The sequence below is a fragment of the Barbus barbus genome (assembly GCF_936440315.1).
Source record: "Barbus barbus genome assembly, chromosome: 17".
Taxonomy (NCBI): Eukaryota; Metazoa; Chordata; class Actinopteri; order Cypriniformes; family Cyprinidae; genus Barbus; species Barbus barbus.
Genome location: NC_136745.1, coordinates 25,353,153 through 25,372,752, shown reverse-complemented (window position 1 = coordinate 25,372,752; position 19,600 = coordinate 25,353,153). Strand labels below are relative to the sequence as shown.

The 19,600-nt window shown below is 37.7% G+C and overlaps 1 protein-coding gene across 4 annotated transcripts in view; it reads left to right on the top strand.

Moving 5' to 3' along the window:
- Window positions 1-19,600, top strand: part of LOC306883136 (teneurin-2-like) — a gene marked incomplete at its 5' end in the record, with an annotated part of 248,305 nt that overhangs the window by 123,786 nt on the left and 104,919 nt on the right. For 2 of the 4 annotated variants that reach the window (XM_079438242.1, XM_079438241.1), the window contains one exon: window positions 18,589-18,798. The exons of the other annotated variants lie outside the window; for them this stretch is intronic. In XM_079438242.1, the coding sequence (XP_079294368.1) occupies window positions 18,589-18,798 (210 nt within the window). The remainder of the gene's footprint in view (window positions 1-18,588; window positions 18,799-19,600) is intronic. 4 annotated transcript variants of the gene reach the window in all.

Sequence of the window (19,600 nt, the reverse complement as noted above, 5' to 3'; positions counted from 1 at the left end):
GTAGATAACACGTCTCTGTTCTGCTCTGATTGTCTCCCACGCAGCTCATTCTCCCACACCAAAGTTCCATAAAGTGACCGAACTGAAAAAGAGGCCTTGGGTTGTTTGCAGCCATACGTTAGGGCCCCATAGACGAGGTTGAGATGTCTGGCACGAGTCACTGTGACTGCTCTGCTTCCAAACGCCCTGATTAAAGACGCAGGCGGTAGGATGGTGCTATATGGCCGGCGTAATGAGAGAGCCAGATGCTTGTTTTATGAACATTGTATAATCAAATGCAAAACTTAGACAATGTTTTTCTTGCATTAAAAATGTAAATGTAAAAAAAAAAAGTCTCTTTCTCATCACAATGTCCAAAACAATTTTCTGCTTGGCTCCCTTCTGCGAGTGTGCAGAGCTGGGTGCTAACCGATCATGATTGCATTCTCTACAGAGAGAGAGAGAGAGAGACGCAGAACGAGAGACGCATGGGAATACATCCACCTCTCCCATCCGCATGTCCATTCCGCTCATAATGCTATAAGTATTGACTGTCATTAGGAGCAGTATTAGAGTATTACGACGACTAATGTTGATGGAAGAGAGAAAGAGATGATGGAGAAATGTGAACAGGATCTACATCAGCATTAACGGAGGAAATAGAAGATGCAGACTGACTGAAGGAGAGATAAAAGGAGCAAGAATGGGGTCAAATGGAAAATGAGGAGAACGGTATATAGTTCTCCACACCTTTTCCTAAAACAAGTTTTGAGCTGTTATTGTGTTCACACTTTGTTTGCTCTGGCAGGTAGTGGTGTAACATGACCAAACACTGAGGGAATACTCTAACACACTTGTCTAAATGGTCCTCATGTAGCATTGGGAAGTCTGATTCATTCTAGTGAATCAGATCGTGCTAAATGGCCCTCATTGAGACGTAGCATTAGAAAGTAGGATTCATTCTAATGAATTGATTCATCCTAGTGAATAAATTCATCCAAAATGGCACTGTGTCATATGTTGTATTGGAAAGTGTGATTCATTGTAGTGAATCAGTTCATCCTAAATGGCCCACTCTCATATGTACCATTAGAAATTATGACTCTTTCTAATGAATTGGTTCATCCTAATGAAGCAGTTCATCCTCAATGGCCCTGTCTAATATGTTGTATTGTAAAGTGTTATTCATCCTGGTCAATCGATTTATCCTAAATGGCCCTCTCTCAAATGTAGCATTAGAAAGTATGATTGATTCTAATTAATTGGTTCATCCTAGTGAATCAGTTCATCCTAAATGGCCATGTGTCATATGTTGTACTGTATTGGAAAGTGTGATTCATTGTGGTGAATTGGTTCCTCCTAAATGGCCCTCTCTCATATGTGGCATTAGAAAGTATGATTCATTCTAGTGAATCAGTATGACAGCTAGTGAATCAGTTCATTCTAGATGGCCATCTCTCATATGTAGCATTAAAAAGTATGATTCATTCTAGTGAATTGGTTCATCCTAAATGCCCATGTCTCGTATGTTGTATTGGAAAGTATGATTCATTCTAATTAATTGGTTCATCCTAGTGAATCAGTTCATCCCAAACGGCCCTCTCTTATAATGTAGCATTGGAAAATATGATTCTAATTAATTGACTCTGGTTTAACTAACTTGGCAAGCCACAGTTTTTCATGAAGCTTCCCAAACACTGGCACCTGTTTGTGCAATGTCTACACAGACCTCAAAATTTAAAAACTGGTGTGTGTAGTTTTTGTCATCACAGTTGTGTCTGAAGGGTTTCGATTAAGTCACTCGCCAACAAGTGTGCTCAATTTCAACTTCATTTGTATTTGCCGTTGTGTCAGACAGTAATTAGCGTGTGCGCATCCCGCCATCCAATCCACTCTCCCACGGACTCACGCAGCGTGATTGTCTATCAACGCTGAACTTTATTTTTTTAGGTGCCCGTCCATTTCCTCCCCTGAGCAGATGTGTTACTGAGCACATGAGGGCCTAGCTACGTTCGGTTCTGTGAACTGGTCCAGGGCAGATGAAAGTCTATTAACAGAGCTGAGCTGGAACCGCATCCCAGTGATGTCCTGACCGCTATCTGTCACTCCCAATTAAATCAGACGCCAACCAGAGAAACCTAGTCGTTATCTTTGTAGATGGGAAGCTAGAGATTAATCTATTCATAGCTTTGTTAAATGTCCCAAAACTCCTCAGATGGCTTTCATCTCACTCTCTTTTCCTCTGTCCACTTGTCTTCCTGTCTTTTGTTATTCTCAGATTTCTCCCTAGTCTTATCTTTTTCATTTTCAGTGGCAGTGTACTGTGGAAGTGGGGTTTGTTTTTCACAAACTGGCTTGGTCTGAACTGACTTTGGCGTATTGAGATGCAGCTCGTAGTTTCATTATAAGCCGCTTTAAGGCAATCTGCATATTACTGTGGTGAATACAGCTGAGCCTGAGTGGAGGACTATTCAAAGAAGAATCCATTTGTCACTGAATTAGCGCTAATTAGCAGAGTTTGGGCATGCTTTATCATAATTGGACACATTTTTCTATGTTTCCTCCAGCTGGGTGCTGGAATTCTGGCACAAGGAGCGGAAGATGCGAGCAAAGGGGGCTGAGGTGGGAAGAGGAGGCGGTGAAGTGTACAGTATAAGTCCCTTTGTTGATTTAGCTGGAAGCAACTTTTGGCTGACTGCACCCACTGGCAGAGTTCTTGTTCTCTTATATAGAGCTATACGTATGCTTTGAGGCGCACATGGAAAAATTAAATGCAGGGAGAATGAGGACAAAAGGGGAAAGAGCGAAAAAAGAAGGAAAGAGATGGGGCGTAAACGCCTGTTCTGCAACGTGCAGCTGGATCATCAGCACAACCTAATGAAGGTGGAGGCATCCCACTGGTTTTATACCGCCAGCCTCGCACAAGGGAATGCCAATTAAGTGCCCCCTCCCTCCTCGGTTCACACACATGCATGCCCAAACACACACTTACGCACAATGAAGGATGCAGAGACGCGGGCGCACAGGGGGAGATGTTTGGCAAGCCCTGGAAAGATGTCAAGATCCTGTCATTCCGCTACCGTTGTGCACCGATCGGCTGAGAAAGCGCTCTTTCTCCTCAGACCCTCCCTAGCTGAATATCATCATGTGGGTTGATTTGAAAAACAACTTCCTTCTCTGTTAGCGTGACTCGCTTCGGAGTCAATGTGAGGCTGAGTGCGGTGTAGAAAGAGCATGACTGAACAACATGAGGTCTGGTCCACACTGCAGCTTATTCTGGTCAAGAAACGCCCACTTAGATAGCAAGACAGCGTCTGACTGACATAAGCGAACAACCACAGTTTGTTTTGGTTTGATGTGCTGTTTAGCGGTGTGTTTATCTGAAATGCATGAGATCATAGTAATAGACAGGTGTGGAATATATATATATATATATATATATATATATATATATATATATATATATATATATATATATATATATATATATATATATATATATATATATATATAGAGCATCAGGGAGAAGTTGGAGCGTGGGGAGTAGGGTACCGGTATATATTATATTGCAAACGGTACGATATAAAAATTTTGCTCAATTCGGTATTTCATACGCTGCAGTTGCGAAATGCACCTGTAGGTGGCAGTGCTTCCCAAATTGCTGCGCAACCGGTAAAATGTGTCAACAGAACAACGCGATGGATCAAACAGATTAAACTATCAACGCACCCGAAATTAATAAACAAAGAGAACAGTAGAAGTGAAATATGGCATTACTTTGGATACTAAACAGATGACAAAGGTGAACGAACTTACCTTACTGCACCTGTATGCAAGCGTTGCTATAAATCATGCGTTTCCACAGAGACAACACATCAAACCTTTTTAAGCACTTGTCACTTGCTCATCCTGATCTTTTCAGGTGAGTGCATCATTCATAAATTCAGATTTAATTTGAACTTTTATTTACAACTGATCAACGCTCATACAGATGTGATACAGTAAGCTCAAACTTGCGTGTGAGACACGCTAGAACCAGTGAAGTTTTGGTCATAATATATACACTTGCATTTCATACAATCGAATATTAATTGGATTTGAATTGAGCAATAATTTTGCTATATTCATTTTAGTATCAATGATATGAAGGGAATATTTCTGCCGCGCTGTCGACTGCTAATAAGAAGCAGCCGAGAGAGAGAGAGAAATAATAATGTGATTTTGAATATTTCTTTGACTGTTAGAATAACACTTTACAATAAAGCAATATTTATTGCCTTAATTGCGCAACTTCAGTTGTATTTTTTTTCTTCAAACTCAGTCAAAATGTAACCTATGTTCCCGTAATTCAGACATTTGTTTGCACTGAAAAGATAAGAAGATTTGAATATATTTTCATCTTATTACTTCAGTTAGCCTATTTTTCATCAACATCAAAATGTAACCCATGTTCCCTGTAGGTTTTTTGTTAGTTTGATACAAAGTTATTAAGATATGAATCTGTTTTTATTATTATTATTATATTTAATAAAACTGTTCAAAATTCACTTATCTTTTGAGGCTGGTTATTTGTCACCTATGTATCGATTTAGTATCGATACCGAGGTATTACATTCTGGTATCGTACCAAAGCCAAAATAATAATGATTATTATTATTAGTATTAGTAGTATATTGATAAATAATAATGGTATATTGATCAGCAATAATAATATTATAGTAGTAATAATTAAAATAATAATAATAATATTAATAATGAGTTTAAGCTAAAATTAATGTGTAAAAAATAATAATAGTAATAATAATAATAAAATTTGTATTGTTGTTATTATTATTATTATTATTATTATTATTATTATTATAGTGATCCAAGCCAAGAATATTTTATTTTATTTATTTTATTTTTTTCACAGAATTGAAATAATGGTATAACTGTCTCCAAAGCAAAATTCCTGTCCTTTCAACGCTAATAAGTTCAGATGATTTAATGTATATTGGTTGCCACTATTTTGGTCAAACTTTGGCAAATCCTGAAGTAATTTAAAAGAACTCATTTTACCAACCTGGTACCTTGTAAATTTGTTTCCGGCAGATCAAGCCATCCAATTAGAATACAACTTGCCTGATCAAGAAAGTGAATTGAAATTTGTGTTTAGTATGCATCAGACGGTCAGTCAGTGTACTGTGGCTGTCAATGGGTGTGCCATCTGAGGCTGCAACTAGACGGAATGAACCTGATGAGCTTATGTGGTGAATCTCCAAGACATTATTGTCCGTCTCGTCTTCACTCAGGCCTCACGCTCATTTAAAGCACTCTGTTTAATGTATGGTGTCTATACCTCGTAAGCGCTGACAGAACGGCTCTTAAGTGCTTTCATACCCGTGCCTGCTACATCAAGTCATAGCCGGGTGTGAATGTGATGGTTGTCTTCACAACTTCCCTCCTCAGAGAGATGGATGGAGGCACGTTGGAAGAAGAAACCTAATGTGAAAATAAGATGTTGAGCTTGCAAAAAAGACAGAAATAATAAGGGCATTTTGAAAACCCCTGGATGCATGTGAGAAGGCCTCACAAACGCGATGTGACTGGCCTCTTCCAAACGCAGATAAAAAGCATCCGCCCGGCTCTACAGAGACCCTTTACTAATGGCACAACATGCAGGAACTGGACCCAAGAGAGGAGGAGGGAGGAGAGAGAGGGAGAGGGAGAGAGAGAGGGAGTTCCTTTAGCTCCTCGCTCTTAACTGAAGTCTCTGTGGAAGTGGGACACTGACAGAAGCACAGTGAGACTGTAAGTGTGTCTCCTAGTGTAAATGAATCAATGAGACAGGCATTCTGACAGACATGGTGTCCTCCTGTCATGGACGGGTGAAATAAAGCTGACTGCTGCAGTATGGAGACAGGAGAAGGTAAGACTCTGTACTTTAGATATGGTCTCAGACTATAGGATCATTTCTGTATGGTCACAGCATTGATTTTGGTGAAACACTCTGTGAATGTATTGATTGTGAGGTCGGTTGGAGAGTGTGCTTGTGAGGAAGAATTGTGGGAGACTTATTGAGTTCTACCCTGTTTGGCTTTCGCAAGGTCAAATACGGTCTCTTGTACCTTTATTCTGACATGAAAGCTGCTCAGAATGACTCGATATATTGTAGAGAGATCAGGTGTGCAGGTGCATTTATTAAGCACCCTATCTACTAATGTACACAGCCATCTGTTCATGGTGTGTGTGTGTGTGAGAGAGAGAGAGAGAGCGAGAGCATGAAGGTGTGGGTACACAGGCATTTTCATGAACGTGTGTGTTTAGAACTGCTTGTGAGTGCATGTGTGTAATACACACTTCTTTGCATTATTAGGGAATACAATATAATATCTAAATTAGACCATATTAGATGCCTTAAATAGATTCATAAGGATGCATGTAGGTGAAGGTACAGTTTACTTTCTATTAAGCCTATAAATATGATGCATCATGATACTCTTATTTTATTGCCTTACAGTAAAATATAATGCATTTAAAAGTATAATGTAATAAGTAATGTTATATTGTGCTATAATGTGTATTGCACACCTTTAAATGGTTAACACATATACTACCTTTTAAAAGTTTGAGGTCAGCAAGATTGTGTTTTATTTTTATTAAGCATGCATTAACTTGATCAAAATTGACAGTTAATGCACTTTTAATTTACGCAACATCTATTGCTGTAAATAAATAATAAATGCTGTTCTTTTGAACTTTTTATTCATCAAAGAATCCTGTAAAAGTCTCAAAAATGTGAAGCAGCACAACTGTTTTCAGCACTAATAACAAGAAATGTTACTTGAGCACTACATATTTATGATATTACAATGGTTCATGTGACATTGAAGGCTGGAGTAAATAAAATAAAATATATCCCAATAGAAAAGTATTTTAAAATGTAATAATATTAATTTATTTATTAACTATAAAGTATTGCAGTACTTATGCAGCCTTGATGAGCATAAAACACGTTGTTCAGTTGACCTCTTTTGAATTGGTTTCATAAAAAGTGTTACTTAAATATATCTGTATAGCTTTCTAGTAGTATGTTTACAGGTAAATTTACTTCATGAATTATTCATGGTACATGCAAAAATGTCACTTTTGCAACTTAGTATTTGCAATGCTGTGTGATTAAACATAATTATTGTCTAAAAACGGCATATTTTTTCTTCAAGTGATGACATGCTCTCGCTTCATAAAGACCTTGCTTATTTGCTCTTCTGACCACAAGATAACAGCGTGTGCATATTCAAAGTTCTCTAATTAGTGGATGTGCGCTATCATCACAGGTGGTTGTGATGAGAGCTGGAGCTTCGCCTGTGCTCACTCAGGTCCAATCACATGTAGTTAATGAGCTGACGGGGTTAGTTACCACTGGGTTAATGACGCACATTAATATGTTGCTAATATACCCCAGGTCATGCAGTAATTAAAAATCTCATTTCAACTCATAGAAAGCACAGACTCTCCTTCATCTTAAATGATTTAGTAAAGAGCGAGAGAGAAAGAGCGAGGTGTGTCGATTATGATTTCATTCATAATTCCCCGTATCATGTGTTTGATGTCATGGTTTGTGGCTGTACAGTAAGTGTGTGTGATGTAATGTCAGGTATTACACAGGAGCGGTTGCATCAGGTGTTTAGGGTTCATCCAAACACTCGAGCACCGGGAACATGCTCTCTCCTCAGGGTCAGCTGATGCAAAGGGCTGATGAATTTACTTCATAGTAGCACTTCAAACCACAGCCCCCGAGTGTGCGTGAGGTAGAAAAACACCCCACTGTGACTCTCACACACAGCCTTGTCACGTCTATAAATACTTCTCATTTGCATCTGTTGTTCACACTTAAGAGAAAAGAGATGTATACATGACCCTAACAAAAATTACCATAGTTTCCACCAAATTACTAGTACAGTAACGTATAAACGAATATGGAAACACATTCAAATAATGTGAGATGCAGAAACTTTCTTGTGTTGTCTTTGTTTGCGTTTGTTCTTTTGTTGATGACAGTGGAGACTGTTGTAGTATGTTGGTTGTTACCATAGATCTTTTATGAGGGTTTATAATGAAACATATACAAAACAATGTTCACACTTTATTTTAAGGTTCAATTCTCGCTAGTAACAAACCATTAACAATGACTTTTGCCTCAATAAACTCCTAATTTTCTGCTTGCTATATACTTAATAAAGTAGTTGTTAAGTTTAGTTATTGGGTAAGACTAGGGATGTAGAATATAGTCTTGCAAGTATGTGCTTTATAAGTACTAATGGTGAACTATCCCTTTAAATATCCGTTAACCAGTCATCTAAAATACAAAATTCTGTTACACTGCAAAGCCATAGTAATATTACATTAATTTATCACATTATTCTGGAGGTGGCATGAAGAAGAAAGAAAGAAGAAAACACTTCACAAGTTTGAAGTGTGGCGCGAGTGAGTGACGGAGTGCAAAAAGGTGAAAAAGACGAGTATGTTCAGAGGCACGCGCTCCAAAAATACAAACAAGTCAACGGCGATAGTTGTGATTTAGTGGCAAAGTGGTTTTGGAAGAAGGCTGTTATCTTGAGTAGAGAGAGAAATCATTTATTTATTTATTTTTTCCAAACACTTTGATCTTCAGTATGGGTGAGAGGTTTCCAAAGACCACACAATGGAGGAGGCGGAGGCAGGGTTAGAGAGATGAGGAAGCAGAGGCTTTGGAGGTAGAGAGAGGGGAGGATGGGAAGACAGAAGTTTTTTTTCTGCGCTTTATTGCTAAAAATAGACTTGCTTCTATCAGAGTCACTGACATCAGAGAGTCGGCTGGAATATAATTAGCAATTTATGTACTTTCACACCGAACAGCTGATATGAGTGAGGAGAACCTGCTGTGCATGACTCTGTTCATACTTTGTTTTGTGGATAATTTTCTTTTGATTTATGTGTGCTAACTTGGTTAGAAATGGATGATTCTGTCATTTAATTTGTAATGACCAGTTTTTCTTCTGTAACCATTTACAAAGTCTGCAAATTTATGAGTTCAGATTTTAAAAGGCATGTAGTGTATTTCTTTGTAATTGTTTTGTTTATATAATATTGTGTTCATCCTTTGATTTGTTGATTTATTTTATGTTGACCATCAGGGCATCCAAGAGCTAGATGAGTTAGTTTCTTCATCAGAACAGATTTGGAGAAATTTAACATTACATCACTTGCTTACCAATGCATCCTTTACAGTGAATGGGTGCCGTCAGTCAATAAACAAATTAAGATGTTTGTTGCAAGTCCTCTATCCATAATATGGCGTTCTGCTGTGAAAACGCTTTCCCATTTGAATCAGGAGAGAAATATGCACTGATCAAACATTGTTTAGAAGTGAAAACAGCTACAGTATAAACAAATATGGTGGTGGATTTTGATGTGAGAAAAAATATATATTTTGGACAGTTTAAAGTTACAATGTCTCAATGATAGTTTTGTTTCTTATATAACCATACAGATTTTTATGTGAATTATTGTAATATTTACCCAAACTGCTGTTTGGAATCTCATTCTGATGGCACCCATTCACTGCAGAGGATCTATCGGTGAGCAGGTGATGCAATTCTACATTTCTTCAAATCTGCTCTGATGTTTATCCTATTCTTTTACTGGCCTGATACCACTGATTCTTCCTTTAGGAGAGAATAAGTGCGTCTCTAGTTTTTAATGCTGACTCTTTGGATGATGTTAAGGTTGTGAGAACAGTTAGAGCAGGCTTCTATTTCGAGCAGAGTCTTCAGCAACAGGTGTAAAGTTCATTATAGGCAAAATAACTGACAGTGACGAGGATGCTAAGAGGCAGTGACATCACTTCTGCAGTTACCTTATAGCCAAGGTTGCAAGTTTATGATGTCACGGCCTCATATCAGTGACTCTACTCTTCAGTGTGGCCCTGAAGCTTCAGCCGGTGTGTCAGCTCATCGTCTCATGAACTTCTACCTTGAGGAAAATGCACGAGGAGTGTGTGTCAGCGGAAAAGTTTATTTTTCATGAGGTGAATGAGGTTGACGTCATGTCCTCACGATGTCAGAGTAGATATAACTTTTTAATGCAGTGTTTTAGAGCTTTTTTTTGCCTAGCCTTGTAAATAAACAAGTGTAGCATTGCTTTCGGATGTGTGCGGTTGCCAAAAAGCTTTTTATGAATATTGTAGGACTTGTTCTGGGAGTGAAATGTGACATCTGTGCTGTGCAGTGAGCCACTAATATTTTTAGTCAGATTTTCCAGAGAAAAGAACATTTAAAATGCATATATCTGCTAAGTTTATTTATTTATTTATTAGTAGCCTAGATTAGTATGCTCATATACATATATGTATATTCAAATATGTGAATTATCATTATGCATTAATATTATAAATACTAATATAATGTGTGTGTGTGTTTATGTTTTATGTGTAAATTCTACATATAAATTATATATATATATATATATATATATATATATATATATATATATTAAATTCTACAGTGTATATATATATATATATATATATATATATATATATATATATATATATATATACATTAAATTTTACAGTATAGTTATAATTATATTGTAATTTTTATATTCAACAAACTCAACATTTGTGAAGAACAGTGAATTGCTGCTAAAAACACTATGAGGGGTGAATGTCTGGGTTAGTGGACCTTGATTGTGCTGAACAAGGACACAGATGGTTGTCCTGTTTGTGTTATATTTTGCTAATATTTTTCATGATGCAATGTTTTGCAAGGCCAAATATCATTGTTCAGTTAAAATATTAAGCAGATTTTTAGGAGGCTGAGCAAGTGCATGTATCAGTGTATCTGTGGGCTAAGAGGTGGGGCTGTTCAGTGATGGGGTTATTTATTCCTTCTCTCTTCTGTAAGGTAAAACGTGTGGAATCTATAACAGTATCATCAATCCAGAAAGACAACATGGATGTAATTTATATGTTAATGACGTGCAGAGAGCGGACAGAGGCCTGAGCCTAATTGACAACGTGGGAGTGTGTGTGTGTGACTGCCTTGGATTTTTGTCCTCAGTGCACTTGTTCATATCATCATGGTCTGGCGGAGCAGGACACACTGACACTTGTGATCGGTGGAGGACGTGTTTTAGTCAGTGATCATGAATCAAAGTGCTGTGTCCTGCGTAAAGCGCTGCAGTACACGGCCCAAACAGTAAATAAGCATAGCGTTGAATAGATGATGAATTGCTATCATTATAGAGCATTTAGGATGCTGACATGTTAAAAAGGAAACAAACAGAAGCATATTTAAAGGAATAGTTCACCCAGAAATGTTTAAGCTTATTCCTTCAAGCTAAAACAGCATTTGTACTAGAGTTATTTATACATAATAATATTTATCAATATTTTAAATTAGCTTTTATTTTTATATTTTTTGTTTATTATTATTATTATTATTTTAAGATTTATGTTTTTATATGTTGTGGAATTTTGTAATTGTATTACTTGTTTGTTTTATATTTTTAGTAACTTTAAGTTTTATTTTAGTTTTAGTTAAGTTTGTCATTTTTGTACTTTTTGCATTTGTCATTTTCATTCAACTTGGAGTTTTCCCATCTAATATTTATATTTTATTTCAGCCTTTTTTTATTACACACAATCTAAAAGTTTCTCAGGGCTTTTGTTCTGGCTTATGGGGGTTCTTAGAGTGACTTTACCACGTTGAACACAAAGTGAGATGTGTTGCAAAGAACAATAACAAGAGATGCTGCAGTGGCCCTCAACACACCTGGACTCACCAGATCCATTACAGTTCAGTCTTTTGGCTGATCCTCCATTAAAGTGAAGAGGAGCCGTGCCGGTGTGTCTCAGTGCTGCATTCTGTCCCCTCACGCTGAAAGATTTAACTTACATTACCTGAAGTCATTCTCAGACAGACAAAAAATGAGCAGTATTATAAAGGAGCTCTGAGCTAAAGGAGAATACAGGTTTGAAGTTCAACATCAAAGGGTTTTTTGAGGGGAGAAACGTAACTGTAAAGTCACTTTTAAGATGAGAAAAGCTTAACTTTCTTAATTGTGGGAAGCTTATAGTAAGATTTGTGCTTTGATATTTTCAGCTGAATAAACCCGGATGAAGGGAACAGGATTGTGCCAGTGCTTACAGTATTTGTGTGCGTGATTATTGAACTCGTGCTCTTCCATTAGCATTGGCTGATGGTGTGAAATGGGCGTTAGTGTTTTGACAGGCCCGACTGAGCTTAGTGGTTGTAAAGATTAGGATCCTGTCAGCCTGTTCGACAAGACACAACATCAGAATGAGAACATGAAGTCAATCACAGAGCATCCAGACAATCTGCCCTCAAAATTCTCTGGCACAGACAGACGTGGGACCAGAGGCGGCCATCTTAGCGGCAGTGGGCATAAGATGGCCTCCTGCCCTGGATCACACGAGAGATCCACGTCACTGTCCCTCAGCTTCTTGTCACCTTCCCTATACATCATCTCTGTTCCTAACCCAGTGAGCTGCCTACATAGTACTCTATGGAAGCATCTAAACTGAAATAGACCGTCAGAAGTGACTTATTTCAATGTGTTTCATATGAATTACTTCTGCACATTTAAAGAGACAGCCCACCAAAATTGAAAATTCTTATTTTTACTTTACATTATCATATATATATATATATATATATATATATATATATATATATATATATATATATATATATATATATATATAGTGTGTGTATATATATATATATATATATATATATATATATATATATATATATATATATATATATATATATATATAATGAAAGAGTTTTCTGTGGTGGTACAGTAGCTCACATTATCATGCAGTTTGGTAACTCTGGGTTATTTTGGGTATTTCACATCTGTTTTCCATCCTACTTTTCTCTGTTCTCCTCATTTTCTCTTGCACACCTGTAAGGTAAACTATGTGTTGCATTTCTTATTTTCTGAGGTCAAGTCCGCCTCCTTTTCCTCCCCATCTTCAGCGTGTTTGATTGCAGGTGTTGGATGACGGTTGAGCTAAATGTGTAGGTGCGTTTTTGATGAAAATAGAGGGAGGGAGAGAGTTTGGGAGAAATGATGAATGGCTCTCATTAGGGCGGTAATTTGTCACTTTCCATCTGACTGGGTTCCAGCTGTCTCTTCCTGAGCTTTTTGGCCTCTTTGGCTCGCCGTCTCCTCACCGGCCAGATGGGTGGAGAGATGTAGTGCCGCAGCTAGACCCGGGCCGCGGTATTAGGGTGCGTCTGCGAGCGTATTCGTGAGAGTTTGCCGACAGGACCGCTTCAGTCAGCGGCATGTCTACTTCTATCCCGCAATCCGTGAATCTACCGAAATGATTTTCACATAATGGTATTACATTACATAATGTAATTTTCTGAGCGCACTTACCCAGAGGCTCCAACAAGTGATGGAAAAGTTAGACTCAGCAGCAATCAAAAAACAAGGCACTGGACAGGCTTAAACTTTATGAATTATGAGCTGTGTGAAACCAAGCATCACAATGCACTTTCATGTAGTCTGTCCACAAACCGAGTTTTGTCAAAATGGAGTGAAGCCAAAAGCAGCGGTGTTGGAGAAACGCTGGATAATGAGAGACTGAACCCAAAGTACGGCTGACAGCTCTTTTTAGCTCTAGGAGACCAGCCAATGTGGAAAGGCACACAATTGATGCTCATAGACCTCAGTCAGAGTAGACGGCATATTTCATTTTATGGTAATAAAATCAAGCCTGTGAGGGATAGAAACACTGTCTGTTCAATAGGTTGTGGGTATTGGATCTGGGTATTGATTGTTCCTTTGGAAAAACATTGAAAATATGTTTTTCCCAAAGATTTCCAATAGACAAAAAGTATAAAAAATACAAACTACTGTTCAAAAGTTTGGGGTCAGAAAGTTTTTTGAAAGAAGCCTGTTATGCTCACCCAAGGCTGCATTTGGCTGCATTACATATTAAAGCTGATTTCTATTTTAATATATAAAAATGTAATTCATGTGTGGATTTTCAGCAGCTATTACTCCAGTCTTCAGTGTTGCATGATTCTTCAGAAATCATTCTAATGTACCGATTTGATAATATGCTGGGCTCAATAAACATTTCTTATTATCATCAATGTTGAGAACTGATTAATATTTTTGTGGAAATGGTGGTTACATTTATTCAGGATTCTTTATTTCGAATTTATTTAGTTGTAAATGTCTTTAAAAGTCGTTAAATTGGAAATATCTTTACTATAGACATTACTATAGATCCCTCTTGATCAATTTAAAGCATCCTTGCTGGATAATGTTAAAAAATTATAATACTGAAATAAAACAAAACAAAACTTGCTGATCCCAAACTGGTAGTGTAGTTTTTAGTGTAGTGTTTGTATTTTTTTTTTTTAATTAATAGTTTTATTAATTTAACAAGTTTTTTACAAAGATTTATTTGAGTTTGTGTAAAATTTCATTTGCATTTTGCTGTAGAACGGTTCAAACTACCAGTGTAATGTCTTGAAAGTAGCACAAAGTTATACTCTTCAGGAAATGAAAAATTGTCTCTGAGTTGGGATTGGGGGAAGTCGTGGCCTAATGGTTAGAGAGTCGGACTCGTAATCGAAAGGTTGCGAGTTCGAGCCCCTGGCCGGCAGGAATTGTAGGTGGGGGGAGGGAATGTCCAGCGCTCTCTCCACCCTCAATACCACGACTGAGGTGCCCTTGAGCAAGGCACCGAACCCCCAATTGCTCCCCGGGCGCCGCAGCATGGCTGCCCACTGCTCCGGGTGTGTGTTCACGGTGTGTGTGTGTGTGTGTGTGCATTTGTTCACTACTCACTGCTGTGTGTGTGCACTTGGATGGGTTAAACGCAGAGCACCAATTTCGAGTATGGGTCACCATACTTGACAATACGTCACGACAAAAAAAAACAAAAAAACAAAAAATAGTATTCAAAAAATAATTCTACCGAGGGGCCAAACCAGGGACATTCAAGGTCAAGTCAGTGTTCCAGGCCAGCAGATCCACAGTAGCACATCCTCTCCCAGAGAGATAACAGGAATTTAGGAAGAACGGCAAAGGAGAAGAATCATCTAGAGGAACAGGTGCCCCCCCTCAGCCCTCTTCTAACGAGCCTTTGTTCTAATAACACAAAGCCATTTATACTGACCTTTATAGAAATGTAGCAAAAATAAATTACAATAGTTAAAAAATGCCCCTGAGCCTAATTGCAAAGGAGATTAAGTTTCTTATAATTGCTTTTGGCCACCTAATGCAATTTTTCCTTTTTTTTGTGATTAAAGTGATTTAAAAATGTAATAACCCCCAACACACGCACGCATATACACACACAGGATTCTCTTGTCCAGTGCCATAAATACTCTCATTATTGAAGCAATGGTCCATTGAAAATGGTGTCATGGTTTTGTGTGATGAAGATTGTGTGCTTGTTAAAATGAGTTCAATGACAATAAACATTTTGCCTCTGAACTGTTTCAAATATTCATTGAAACTTAACAAATGTTATTCTCTGTTTCTGTTCCGAGAAAATGACTCTACGCTGCTTCTATCTACTGTTTGATAAGAACAACTTCCCAGAATTCCAGCTGCTCTTCTGTCCTCAGATCCATATGCAGCTCTGCCGTTCTGTATTTTTATGGTCGAATTCTTCATCCATCTCTTTAGAAGTCAAGCTAATCAGCCAGCAGCACACTTAACCTCTCACTCTTTCATCTGCATATTCGCTGAGCTTTTCAGTGTTTATTCATTTCCTCTGTGCATTAGTGAAGATCCCCATATCTCTCTCTCTCTCTCTCTCTCTCTCGTTGTTTCTCTCTCATCCCATTCACTCGTTCTCAGATGCGTATGCCATAGATGCTTTTATGAAATGCTGACGGTAAACATAACCTCCCTCGTCTTTCTCTTTATTATTTAACGGGCCTCTGCTCCATGTCCCTGGGGTCTGCTTAACAACCAATCCAATCAGCCCGCTATATTTCCTTATATATTATATGCATCCCTCTTCCACAGATCATGACGCCAGACATAAGAAAAGAAAAGATAAAGAAAACTTTAAGCAAGACACATAGTAGAGTTAGTATTTTGAACTAATACATAAAAAAAAAATGTTTTAAATGTTGTAAACTGAAATATCTAACATTAAAAATGAAGTTTTTAATAATATTTAGTCTTTATGGTTTAAAAATTTGGGGTCATTTTTGTTAAAAAGAAATGAATACTTTTATCTAGCACAGTAAATTGATCAAAAATCTCAGTAAAGACTTTTATATTGTTATAAAAAACTTGTATTTTAAATAAATGCTGTTGATTATGAACTTTCTGTTAATCAAAAAAAGTTAAATAATGGTTTCTACAAAAAAGAAGCAAAAGTGCAAAGCTTAGTGCAATGAGGCCCTGTGTTTTGTGAGTTAGTGTGTGAATGGAGGTGTGTTTCTGGCACAGGGCAGCACTGAACCAAATCAATAACACAAGGCACAGCCAGCAACCTCGACTCAATATCCCTGAATGACCGCATACTGTACTGACAAAGGAGTCATGGGGAGAGGGAGGATGAGCGTTGAAGAGGGAAGTTGAGTCAGATGTGCTCATATACTTTCTGCATTCAAGGTCTTCTACAAAAGCACCTCTTCACCCTCTCGCTTTCTTCCATTCCTGCTAACAGGCAGTCAGGGGTTGATGCGATGAAAGGAAGATGAAAGTGGAGCTGTGTGTATGTGTGTGATAATCTGTTTGTGTACCATGCGGCCTTTTGAAGTTAAAGCGACACTTAAAAGACAGAAAGTGCACAGTCTTCGTTTGATCCCAATTAAAACGATGACCAATACACTGTCATTTTAGTTTTACTGATATGAATCTTAAAAGAGTGCTACTCAGTCTTCTCAGATTATAGCGAGCGCCGTCTTTTCCCTCAGTGCTGTCTTTTCAGGAGTAATTAAGGCAGGTAATAGCCTCCTAATTCTTCTGCCTTTATGAGGACTGACTGCACACGCTTCTTTGAAAAAAAAAAACCTGTGCAATTTTACCTCCGATGTCATGGCAATTACTCAGGAACTCAGATGCATTTAAAACCAATGACTTTCCCCACCTCCCCTCATGCATTTTCTCACTGTGAAAAAATTACACGCGCTTCATATCTGCAGGCTCTTTATTGTCATATAGCGCATGTATATGGTTCTATTACAGGATCCTTTTGGGAAATCACATCCGAAACATCTGTATTACAGTGATGAAGTAGACTGTGTTTGTGTGTAAATGTGCTCATGCACTGCTCCCAGCGTGGAGTTTTACTGGACAAAAAAATGCTGCGAGCAGCACTTCCTGTCTGCTGTTCTGCAGTCCAAGCACTCCATAACTCACAAACACACACACACGTGTACATGAACCCCCCGACTGTTTGCTTCTGTCGCTGTGCTTTTGTTTGTATATTGTCAATGCACGCTGAGCATGATGTCATTTTCAGGCAATGTTATCTATGCACAGGTGTGAGCGCGTAAATTTTGCATGCATTTATGGGCACATATAACTTGTGCCGTAAATTTACTTTGTGACCTCATAGCTTGCTTTTATGAGAAACACCTTGGAGCTCATTTTATGAGAATTATTTTATGAGCACATTGTGCGACATGAACATCACAAGGGACTGTTATGGTTAAGGTCAGCGTGAAATCAAAATTTACCCTATTTACTTTCTAAATATATGTTTCTGAGAACATTGTATCAGTACGTGTTGTTCTAAAGAGAAAACATGTTTTCATAATCCTTCATCAAAATTACAAAATTGATTGTTTACATTTCTGAGCACATTGTATCAGTACGCGTTGTTCTAAAGAAAAAAAAAGTTTTTATAATCATTCATCAAAAAGACAAAACGTGCACTGCCTCAGAAACAACTTAATATTAATAATAAATATTAACCAATAGCCAGATAGCTACTTATGCATTGTTTTAGGCTACTGCTGTAAGCAATGGAGCCTTTGTAAAAGTTTCCCGGTTAATATAATAAAGTTTATGGCAATAACAGTAAATTACGATACATTTGTAGAAGTAGTACTATTGGGATGCATGATAATGTTCTCAAGGGTGAACTTAATCTTTAGCTTCCACGTATCGAGTAAAAAGCCTCTTCAGAAATGGGTTCCCAAGGTGTTTCAGGAGGGGCGTAGTTCTCCATAACCCACTCAAAACTCACATTTTGAATGCACTCTAGTATGAAACAGACACTTTTCATGATCCAGTCAATTCCTGATGGATAAAATCTCGCCCGGATTTTTTTAGTATTAAATTCCATGTTTCACATGGAAACACATGATATTGCAAAAGTAAAATGGGTTGTAAAAGCCATTTCATGTTGACTTCAAAGATTTTCATTGAAGCCATTCAAATACAATTGATCACATGAGTGCATTATCACATAAATGAGTTGATTAGTCACTTGATTCAGTGCAGTCTGCTTGCTGTTGAATGTTTAAATGTTGTATGTCTATCATGTTAGTATGTTGATATCTGCCCTGCATCATGTCACATGATCATAACAAGTTTGTCTCCTCCTTTAATCTGTCCATTCCTCAGGTCGTCCCCTCCCTCCCTCCACCGCCTCCTCCAGCCTCCTGCCCCCTGCTCCTTCTCCTCCACCCGCCCCCCTCCATCCAGTCCCGCCTACCATAAGGGAGTGTCAGGTGCCCTTGCTGGACAGCAGCTCCTCCCACACCATGCTGGAGCCCCACCCAGAGGACCAAATCTCTCCCAACTCATACCTGCTCCGGGCCCAGCCCCCTACTGGTAAGCCCCTCCCACTCACATCTCATTTGCTGATGCCCCCCTTATCATCTTACTCATTTTCTGTGTCCTCTATAGTTGTCTACTATGAAAATAATTAGTTCCTAACACTGTATTTTAACTAAATGCAGCATCATCAGCAAAATAAACAATATAAACAGAGTCATACAGAACATTGCCAGTGACTGCTGTTGATCATGACGGTGGATATCAGCAACGCCCACTGAAAATGATTGGCTTTTGTCACACTACAGGGAATAAAGCTTTTTTTTTTTTTTTCTCTGTCTTAGATCTGTATTTTTAGATCAGTCATTCTTAAAATTGTATGTATCCAGATCTGATATTTATTTTCAGACTTTTCAGTCACTTTTGCTAGCTACCACATTGGTTATAGTACTGTGTTGTTATTGTAAACTAAATCTATACATTTTTAGTTTTAAAATTATTAAAACTAAAATTGACAGAAATATAAATGAAAATCCCAAAAAATCCAAATAAAAACAAAAATAAAAGCTACTTGAAAATATGAACAAATACTGTAATAGTATTTGTACTAATACTGTCATATATAAATTATACTAAAATAGCATTTTAATTGATGCAAATTTACATACTGTAGGTTCACTTCAAAAATTGATGTTCACAGTGGATCAGGCTTGTAAAAAAAAAATCAGATTTCATGACTGAAACTTTTATCATTGGTTCACACTGTAAAAAACTAAATTGGTGTAACTTGGAAGGGTTTGGGGGAATTGCTGCTGTCTTATCAAGGTCTGTATGAATGGTCCACAACATGGAAGAGATT